The 11297-nt window shown below is 38.1% G+C and overlaps 1 protein-coding gene across 1 annotated transcript; it reads left to right on the forward strand.

Annotated features, from left to right (window-relative positions):
• The first annotated feature begins 2299 nt into the window (after positions 1-2299).
• On the forward strand, positions 2300-6636 carry LOC118045978 (putative disease resistance RPP13-like protein 1). The gene is made up of 2 exons (XM_035054727.2): positions 2300-2843; positions 4412-6636. Exons 1-2 carry the CDS (start codon positions 2517-2519, stop codon positions 5354-5356), a joined length of 1272 nt encoding a protein of 423 aa, XP_034910618.1. The 5' UTR covers positions 2300-2516; the 3' UTR covers positions 5357-6636.
• The last annotated feature ends 4661 nt before the right edge of the window (positions 6637-11297 follow it).

Genomic DNA, 11297 nt, shown 5'->3' on the forward strand with positions numbered 1-11297 from the left:
GTTAATTTGATAATTGACCAGATAGCTTCATATCAATAATTTTACACCACAAAAGTAAGAAAATGATAACTTCCCCACTTATCACGGTTGCTTTTCTTGGCCGGCAACACAATCTGTGCTAATAAATTGTGTTTTTCTTTTTTAAATCCTTTTCGTTGAGAATATTCGAGGAACGACTCGGTAGAGTGGGAGAGTGATGCAATATAAACACTTGGAAAGAAATTGAGAAATTAAAATTAATATTTGGGTCTTTGAGGTCAAGCACTACAAGATTTAACAGTTTTACCGACGGAATTTTTCCATCGGCATAAGACACATATTCCATCGGTAATTAATTAACCGACTAAATCACCGACGGAGAATTTTCGTCGGTGAATCGTTTGTCGGTAATTTTTTGTCCGTCGGTAATTCCATCGGTAATAATATTACCGACGGATTTACTGGCGGAATAGGCGCGTCGGTAAATTTTTTTTTATTACCGATGGATTTACCAATGGATTTACCGACGGAAATTTCCGTCGGTAAATCCGTCGGTAATTATTTAAAAACATTTAAAAAAAATTATTTTATAAAATTATAAAATAATTAAATTAACATAAATCAACATTGTATAATATATACTCAAAATGCTTGGAAAAAAGAATAAGAAAATCAACTCAAACAAATTTGTAACAAATAAATAAAACAAAAAAATTAATTCAACTAAAAATTCATATGAAAAAAATGAAGTCGCAATTGCTAAAAATTTAAAAATCCTATAAATAAATCAACTAAAAATTGATCTCATATGAAAAAAAAAAAAAACTCACAACAACATTTATACAATTATTAAGAACAAAATCAATTAAAATTAAATAAAAAACAAATATAGTGAAAAATCATGAAAAAATAAGAAAAAAGAAAGATCTTACCTTAATATACTTGCAAGTGAAGCTAAGGAAAAAACAATTCGTGAAGCATATTAATTAAAAAAAACTAAGATGATAAAAGAAGAAGGAAGAAGAAGACATACCCGAGCATGGAGGAAAAGAGAAGGAGATGAGGAGAGAAAAGAAGAGAAAGAAATACATATTGATGTTTTTTACATATAGTGAAGAAGAAGAACAAGAAGAAGAAGTAGAAGTAGAAGTAGTAGAAGAAGAAGAAGAAGAAATAGAAGTAGTAGTAGTAGAAGAAGAAGAAGAAGAAGAAGAAATGAGTCTGTCTCTTGTGAAATAAGCGGATTTAATTTAAATACAAAGGTTCAATATTTAATTTAAATATTCAATTTCGTAAAAAGTTTTTAGAAACTGCCAAAAATTACCGATGATTTTTCAATCCGTCGGTGATTCCGTCTGTAATATTTAAATGAAAATTTTAAATCAATTGAATTTTTTCAGAAAACCGCCAAAACACGCCGATGAATTTTCAATCCGTCGGTGATTTTGTCCGTAAAGTAAAACAATTAACAGTGCAATTGGAAGATGAACAGTTCTGGAGCTCTCTGTAAAATACCGACGGAAAAATTCCGTCGGTAATTCCCTTTGTAATTGACATGATGAACAGTGTTCACAGTTTACCAACGGATTTACCGACGGATTTACCAACGGATTTACCAACGGAATTACCGACGGAAAAATTCCGTCGGTAATTCCGTTGGTAAAAAATGACACGTCATCTTTTTTTTTTTGCTTTGCTTTATTTTTTTTTTCCACGGTAATTCCCTCGGTATATACCGAGGGAATCTTTGAGTCGGTAAAATCCCTCGGAAATATTTCCGTCGGTAAAATCCCTCGGAAATTTACCGACGGAAATATTCCCTCGGTATTTCCGTTGGTATTTATTAATTTTCTGGTAGTGAAGGTTCCCAGCTGTCTCCCTTGATCCTTTCTGCCTATGCAAATTCCTGTGGGCTTCCTACCTGAGATTACGAAGATAAGAACGTTTAATTTATGTTTCTAAATAATTTAATTTATTTTTATTAAAAATTAATATTTTTATATTTTAAATTATTTTGATAGACTCATCTCAAAAATAATTTACTAATAAAACTTTTTAGGCTGTTTTTGACCCAAAACATGCTATTCTCCGGCTAGTTTTAATATTTCTTTTGGGTTTTTAAATTTTTGAGAGTAGTTTTTATATTTATTTAAGGAGTATTAAATATTTTGGAGAGATAGATTACTTAAAAGATAAAATATTTACTAATAAAAATTTAAAATTAAAATCATATGTGATGGCTCTATTCGTTTCTTTTTCTTTTTCTTTTCTGTTTCTTAAGAAACTATTCAAAGGTTACTCTCACTCGAGCTTAGAAACTGTCTTTTCTGAACTCGTAGGGTATCCGATGAATTGTATAGTGATAATCTGGGGTCAATAGTTTCGAGTGGCTGAGCTGTGAAGTCAACTGAGAACCCGCGTACTCACTTTGATTTTTCTTTCCTTTTCCATTCGTTAAATGTCTTATTCTCTTCCCTATCTTCTTCTCCACAATTCTTTGCTTCTGCTTCCTTCCAATTCTCTGCAAAGATCCCATCATGTCTGTGGAGTACATTGGAGGATCAATTCTCTCCGCTGTCATTGAGGTTCTGAGCGAGAAGGTGACCGCTCCTGAGATTCTGGGCTTCTTCAAAAGCCACAAGCTCAATGATGGTCTTCTGGGAAAGCTGAAAGAAACACTGAATACTCTCAACGGACTTCTCGACGACGCGGAGGAGAAGCAGATTACCAAGCCCGCTGTGCAGAGGTGGCTTAATGATGCTAGACATGCTGTGTATGAAGCTGAGGACTTAATGGAGGTGATTGAATATGAACACCTACGATCCAAGGATATTAAAGCTGCCTCTCGACGTGTGAGGAATCCGGTAAGCATATGTTCTTGCCTTTCTCGTATAATGTTAGTATCGATCCCTCTGATTTTTACAAGCACAATTCGAAATTGTAAAATATCAGAAAATTTCAAATCTTTTCTTGAAATATTTCATGCAAACAACACCCCTCACTCAATGATGCTAATTTATCTCATGCAACCAACCCTATGATACTCTCCTGCAACCACTACTCATTATTATTCCAACAAATTCCAACCACTGGCTTGGCCCAGCTGTCAACTTAATTAAAACATGTTCAATTCTAGAATTTGAATTAAATTGTTTTTTTTAAAAAAAAATCAAAAGTTGACCATTCAATATTTTTTTAAAATAAGCACAATAAATGTTAAATATTGGTATAATAACACCGTTTGAAAAAAAAATTATGAAATAGCATACTTTTGTATTTTTGAATAACAACATTTAGTAAATGTTGTTATTCTGAAACACGATGAAGTGAAAGTTCAATCATCCGGTTCAACTGGTCAGTTGATTGGATTCAATTGTATTAACTAGTCAATCATTTCACATAAAAATTATAATTTTATGAATTTTTTTCTTTCAAATATTAATTATGAGTCAAAATATATATGTGTTCAATATGTAGACTAAAAAAAATAGATTTCAATTAAAATTTTAAAAAATTATTATTCACACAGTATTTGTTATCTATTTTTCAATGTCAAATGATGTATAAAGACTTGTGATAAAAAGTGATTTTAAATAGCCATGTGTGTGTCTATCATAACTAAATGAGAATTTGTCCTAAACGAATTACATGTATGACCTAACAAATACATTTCGGACCGATGAGATAGTTTAAGGCTCAAGAGGAGATCTGGTTCCGCCAAACCAGAATAACGACTAAAAGACTATAATTTTTTATTCGACTGTTAGATCGCACTCAAACCTGTGTAGAAGTTTTAAAAAATCATTTTCCTTATTGTAGCCACCGTGTCACTATGTAAACTGTCAAATCTCTAGATATAAAAAATCTCATCGAGGCCCCTTGATTTTGGTATTTTTGAGATTTTTCTTATTATTTTCATAATCGGTCAACCGATTTAAGTAATCATTATAAACAAGTCAATTAATTGAGTCAGATGATTGAAGTTTCACCTTGTCGCTCTTTAAAAGCACAACATTTACTAAATGTCGTTATTCGGAAGTAATACAACTATCTTGTTATGCCTACAAATAAGAAATTGAGAAACACATAGGGTAAATATTGCTTTTCTTAGGTGTCATAAGGTGAAAATATACTATTTTTCAAAAGCTTTTTCAAACGATATCATTGCATCACTTTTTTATGTTTACTCTGCTAATTGTTGAATTTATCTTTCAAATTTTAGTAACCTGGAGGGTTAATTCACCATCCTATCATCTCATTAGAATCTTGGTTAGACTTAATTTTTTTTAAGAAAATAATCTCATTTTAATTTTTTATAAACAAAACATCATTGCATCTGTGTGTTAGCTTACTCGGTACGAGTTTAATAATTTTAGTATTTATATGTTCCTAAATTCTATCTCATATACATGGATATGTTCCGCCATTGCAGGTAAGGAATTTGTTTCCAATTCTTAATCCAGCTAATAAAAGGATGAAAGAGATGGAAGCAGAGTTGCAAAAGATCTATGAGAAGCTTGAACGTTTAGTTAAACACAAGGGTGATCTGCGCCACATAGAAGGTACTGGTGGATGGAGACCATTGTCAGAGAAAACAACTCCTGTGGTTGATGAATATCACGTATATGGAAGGGAAGCTGATAAGGACGCCATAATGAAGTACTTGTTGACAAAAAACAATACAAATGGTGCAAATGTAGGTGTGATTCCTATTGTGGGCATGGGAGGGGTTGGTAAAACCACTCTTGCTCAGCTTATCTACAAAGACAGACGGGTAGATGAGTGCTTCGAGCTCAAAGCCTGGGTCTGGGCTTCTCAACAATTTGACGTCACCAGGATAGTTGATGATATTCTTAAGAAGATCAACGGAGGTACTTGCCGCACCAAAGAACCAGATGAATCTCTAATGGAGGCATTGAAAGGGAAAAAACTTGTACTTGTTCTAGATGATGCGTGGAACATTGAGTACAACGAATGGGTTAAATTACTGCTGCCTTTGCAGTATGCAGAGCCTGGAAGTAAGATTGTCGTGACAACACGGAATGAAGATGTAGCAAGAGTCACGCAAACTGTCATCCCCTCTCACCGCTTGAATGTAATCAGCGATGAAGATTGCTGGCAGTTGTTTGCAAGGCATGCATTTAGCAGTGCAAATTCTGGAGCATTCTCACACTTGGAAACATTTGGCAGAGAAATAGCGAGAAAGTGCAAAGGTTTACCGCTGGCTGCGAAAACTCTTGGGGGTCTTTTGCATTCCGAAGGAGATGTCAAGGAATGGGAGAAGATATCCAATAGCAACATGTGGGGTTTGTCGAATGAAAACATCCCTCCAGCTCTAACAAGGAGATGTCAAGGAATGGGAGAAGATATCCAATAGCAACATGTAAAGGCCCGTTCAGACTAGCAGCAATAGCAAGGAGGCAGCAGACAATTACCATTTTTGCAGTGGGGGAAAATGTGTCATGATAATCAATTCCAGCAGTTTGTGTGAAACCCTGAGCGACCAAACAGGCTTTATAGCACTCAACAGAACCGTCAGCCTTGCGTTTGATGTGATACACCCATTTACAACTGATCGGGCGTTTGCCAGGAGGCAAAGGAACGAGGCTCCATGTCTGATTGTCAATGAGAGCTTGAAGCTCAGAGTTCATAGTTTCCTGCCACTTAGGATCACTCACAGCAAGGTCATACGTAGGAGGTTCCTTATCACGACTAACATTTGCAATATAACAGAGATGTGATGGAGAATACCAATAATAGAAATAAAATGACAGAGAGGATATTTCGTACCTGGTGGAGGTGTAGACGAGGCCGAGAACAATTGATGTGGAGGCAGAGTCACCTGCGAGCAAACATAATCCTTGAGGCAAACGTTGGCTTCTCGAGGACATTGAGAACGACGAAGTGGCTGATCAAGAAGAACCAGAGGAGGTTCAAGAAGGGTAGAGTCAGCCGACTGAACAAGGGTTTGCTGTGTAGCTGGTGGATTTAATGGAGTGGAGAAAAGTGGCTCAGGAAGGGAGGGTACTGAGTCAGTTGGTACAGGTGAAGAGGAAATGGGAGAATCGAAGGGGTCAATGGTGACCGATGAGGAAGGAAGATGGGAATAGGGATCGACATAATAGGGAGAGGAATAGGCAAGGCTGATGGATTGTGTGCTGTAGGAGTGACTTGTGATGGATGATGAAAAGTGTCCTCAAGAAATACCACATCCTGATTGGTGAAAATTTTCTGAGTTGCAATATCATAAAATTTGTAAGCTTTTTGTCCCATAGGATAACCTAGAAAAATGTATTTTATGGCACGGGGAGAAAATTTTGAGGATGGATTGACTATGATTGCAAAGGCAATAAATCCAAAAACTTGCATGCGAGAATAATCAGGAAGTTTGTTGTAAAGAATTTCAAAAGGTGTTTTGTTGTGAAGCAACAGAGTAGGAAGGCGATTAATAATATGGACGGCAGTAAGAATGCATTCTCCCCAAAAATTAATTGGCAAATGAGATTGAAAACGAAGAGCACAGGCAGTTTCAAGGATGTGTCTATGTTTGCGCTCAACGACACCATTTTGCTGAGGTGTGTATACACAAGAGTGTTGAAAAAGAATGCCTTCCTCAAGGAAAAAAAATTTTAATGAAAGAAATTCAGCCCCATTATCATAACGGAGTTTTGAACCTTTGTATTGAATTGAGTGTCAACATAATGAAAAAACTGACGAAGTAGAGTTTGTGTCTCACTCTTGTTACGCATTAAAAAAACCCATGTAAAACGAGAAAAATCGTCCACAATGGTCAAGAAATAAAAGGCACAAGAAATAGAAGGGGTTTTATAACGACCCCAAATATCACAATGAATAAGAGAAAAACACTTCGAAGTTGAAATTGAACTAGAAGGAAAAGGGTGACAAGTTTGTTTTGCCAATGGACAAACGTCACATGTATGACTGGAATCAAAATTGAATTTGCGTGAATGATTAGCTAAAAATTATAAACGATTAGAAGAAGGGTGTCCCAATCGGGGATGCCAAAGATCGAATGAGATGATCAAATTGCAAGCAAAACGGGTAGAAGGAGGAGTTGAAGCCAATGCCACAAGTTAATACAGGTCATTACGTCGCTTACCCACACCAATCATTGTCCTCGTAGCCAAGTCTTGCAAAATACACCAAGATGGAAAAAAAGTCACTGAGCAATTTAAATCCTCGGTTGTCTTGCCAACAGACATAAGATCAACTTTAAAGCTTGGCACACAGAGGACATTATTCAATTGAAAAGAATTGTTAAATTGAATTGAGCCAGTCACAATAATGTTTGCCACGTCTCCACTAGGTAAGGAAACAGGTGCCAAAGATAAATTCTTGTCGACATGCTTTAATGATGTGGGATAAGAAGTAATATGATGGGTTGCCCCACTATCAAGTATCCAGCGATTGTGAGCAATCAAGTAATATGATGGGTTGCCCCACTATCAAGTATCATATTGATCCTCAGTCAAGTTGGGCAGAGAGACATGGAGTTCCTGAAAAGTGGGATTAAAATCCACTTGATTTGCAGAGGGGTTTCCAGATGCAGAGTGCCTATAGTAGCTGTCGCACCCAAAAAAAAAATCCCGGCACGCGACATCGGCTGGCGATTATTCATTCTGTTTTGCTGATTTGGTTCGTTGGAGTCGCCACCTAGTAATTTATTGAGGGCTACTAGAAAACCTGATGTACTGGTCTTTTCAGAAATCGCGGGTACGGGACTGGTTGTGGTTAGGGAAGGTATTAGCACCCCTAACGCACCCTACCTGAGGTAAGCTGCTTTGTGGACTTGATGTATTAAAGAAGTTTTAAAAATTCTGTTCTTTCATCGAATTTCAGAAAATACAACTTACATGTAAGTTCATGATTCTTTATCCGTGATGAAATCAGAATATTAAATTCTTCTTTATTCTTGCAATTTTATCATATATAAAAAAAAATTATATGTAAAAAAAACACAAAATAAATAAATAAATATATATATACATATAATAAATAGCACAAGGCTGGACTCAGCCCAGCCGCATGGGCTGGGCTGGTGTTCCAGCCCTCTGGTAACAGGGCTAGACTCAACCCAGCCGCATGGGCTGGGCTGATGTTCCAGCCCAAAAAAAGAACAAGGCTGGATTCAGCCCAGCCGCATGGGCTGGGCTGGTGTTCCAGCCCTCTGGTAACAGGGCTGGACTCAACCCAGCCGCATGGGCTGGGCTGATGTTCCGGCCCAAAAAAATACAGACTCAGCCCAGACCCATGGGCTGATGTTCCGGCCCAAAAAAGAAAAAAATGGACTCAGCCCAGCCACATGGGCTGGGCTGATGTTCCAGCCCGGAGTGAAAAGGGGCTGGGCTGATGTTCCAGCCCACCCAAAACAAAAAAAAAAAACATTTAAATTCCTTTTTTTATTTTTTTTATTCAATAACATACATAAAAAAAAAATACAAACACACACAAACATTTCTTTTTTTTATTATTATTATTTATCACTTCCTCTTTTCTTTTCTTTTCTTTTCTTTTCTTTTTTTTACATCCACATTTACATAAAATACAAACTATATAAAAAAAACTCAAAATTACACAAACATTACATTAAACAACTTGAAATTACAAAAATTAAACCCAAAACAAACTAGAAACCACTTCTGCACCTCCGGAACAGTGTCAGGCATACTCCAGGAGCGGCAAGACAGTGGCGGCGCGTCTGATCCACGCGCAACCGCCACTGGCGGCGCGTGAGTTCACGCGCCGCCACAGAAGAAAACCTGCAACAGGGGGTCTGGGTCGACTTCTTCCCCTCTTCTTTCCTTGCCGGCGCCGACCTGCAGATCAAGCAAAGAACACACACCAGTCGATTTTAATTTTTGTTCTCTGTTTTCAATTTATTTATTTTTTTCTCTTCCTCTTCGTTTCGGGTCTGCTTCCCTCCGCCGATCTGTTCTCGTTTCCTCTTCTTCTCCGGTGGCAGATCGGTCGTGGAGGACGATGGCGGGCAGATCTAGGTCTGTGAGCGCCGCTGTGTTCGGCTGGTCATGAAGAAACAGGCGGAGGCGGTGGCTTGCTCCTGTGGAGGAGACGCCGCTGCAAGGCTGGTCGGACGAAGATGAAGAGGACAGCAGGGTTGCTGCTGGAGGCCGATCTGCGCCGATGAACGAAGCTTCGTTGCGTCTGTGCTGGCGTGGAGACCGTGGCCTGCGGCCGGTGGAGAGAAAGAAGAACAGATCGGGGGGGAAAGAGAAGGAAAGTGCAGGTCTGTGGGGATGGAAAATCAACAGCCTTGGGGAAAAGAAGGAAAGAATAAATCAGAGAGGGGGGACCGTGAGGGTGAGACGTCTGTGGCTGTGGCTGTTGGCAAGCCCTTGGCCGGCGAGAAGAAGAAAAAATCCGATGAGGGGGGGCTGGGGAGGCGCCGGCCTGGCGGCTGAGAAAAAAAATAGAGCTAAGCTTGTAGGGTTTTTCTTTGTGTTTTTGGTTCCCTCTCCCCCAAAATTACCAAATGAAAACCCTCCCTTATGTTGCCTCCCCAAAATTACAAAATAAACCCCCCCTCCCTTTAAAATTCTGTATAGCATGGTATTTATAGAAAAAAGTTTTGCTAGGTTTTCAAACTAGTCCCTCAACTTTTCCTTTCCTTCTCTTTTCCTCTTTTTTTTTGTAAATTTTAATTTTTCTTATTTTTTTGTATTTTTTTGAAAACGAGCAATATCAACGTCGACTCGATGAGGAAAATCAATGATTTTAAAATGACACGTGAAAAGTCGAACGCGTTCCAAAAACCTTTGAAAATTTAAATTCTTTTTTAGACGACGTTGAAAATGCTAAAAATGATGCAAATATATTAAAAACATATTTTTTGGATTTTTTGTTGTTTTTTTTGCTATTTTTGGATTTTTATAAAAAAGGTGGGTCAAAATTTGAGTTACAACAGTAGCCTTGGCGCTGGTGTGGTGCTTTTTCTTTACTTTTCGGATGACTAGGAGGGTAGCCAATTAATTTGTAACAGGTTGCTTTCCTGTGATACATATCACCACAGTAAGTGCACTAAAAAGGCTCTTTATTACGTGAATTATTTGATTGATTCCCATGAACTTGATTGTTTTGCCGACCCTTAGACATGTTGTAATTGCCACGCACAACCATGGCTGCTGTATTTGATGGTATGATGACATCAGCCCCCAACTCTTGTTGTTTTTCTTCCTGTACAACGGAGGCATAAGCTTGACGAACTGATAAAGGGTTCATCAGTAAAATTTGACCCCTTGCATCTGAATATGACTCGTTGAGTCCCATGAGAAACTGAATAAGATTGGTCCGATTAGTCTGCGCACCACAGGTACATGTCTCTGAATTGAAAGATACAAGCTCGTTCCATAAACCCTTCAATTTTGTGTAATATGCTGCAACTGATATCTGACCTTGCTCAATCCTATAGATGTCTCACTGAACTTCAAAAATACGGGGAGTGTTCCCTAAAGAAAATTTTTCACGAAGATCTTCCCAGATAACATCAGGAGTGTTGCATGAAAGAACAAAATCCGCTAATTTTGGCTCAAGAGAATTTAGAATCCAAGAAAGTACCATGTCGTTGCAGCGCTGCCAAAGAGCATGTTCTTCAGGATTTGAAGCCTCATGGGGTTCTTTTATTTTGCCAGTAATAAAACCTGTCTTATTCTTGGCACTTAGAGAAATTTTCATGGCACGGTGCCAAGAATTATAATTGTCGCCATTCAATCGCTTTGAGACAAGAAGCAAACCAGGGTGATCTGAATGATGGAGGAATAATGGAGAACCAAGGGTGCTGGGAACAGAGGGTTGCTTATATTTGAAGTCTTTGCCAGAAAACATGCATTCCCTCCTCCCTTCCCTTGAGGATTTGCAATTGAGATCACTTCCAGAAGTTGATTCGTTTCCTGAAGGAGGTTTGTCCTCCAAATTACACACACTTTGCATTGTGGATTGTATCAAGCTCAAGGTATGTGGTTTGCAAGCACTCCCTTCTCTTTCATGCTTCAGATTTACTGGGAACGATGTGGAGTCTTTTGACGAGGAGACGTTGCCCTCCACTCTCACAACCCTTAAAATCAAACGTCTGGGAAATCTGAAGTCTCTGGACTATAAGGGGCTTCATCACCTCACCTCTCTTAGGAAATTGAGTATCGAGGGTTGCCCTAAGCTTGAATCCATATCAGAGCAGGCGCTTCCCTCCTCCCTCCTCCCTTGAATACTACATGGGGCTTCTTGTCTTTTCTTTTCCTTTAACAGTCTGTATGTTTGTTCTCTTAATGCAATTCATTGGATTCTGC

This window comes from Populus alba, chromosome 17 (assembly GCF_005239225.2).
Source record: "Populus alba chromosome 17, ASM523922v2, whole genome shotgun sequence".
Taxonomy (NCBI): Eukaryota; Viridiplantae; Streptophyta; class Magnoliopsida; order Malpighiales; family Salicaceae; genus Populus; species Populus alba.

Excerpts from the sequence above, each read along its gene's own strand:
- LOC118045978 (XM_035054727.2), top strand. The coding sequence starts at position 2,517 with ATGTCTGTGGAGTACATTGGAGGATCAATTCTCTCCGCTGTCATTGAG. Across the intron at positions 2,844-4,411 it reads CTCGACGTGTGAGGAATCCG|GTAAGGAATTTGTTTCCAAT; the intron begins GTAAGCATATGT and ends CCGCCATTGCAG.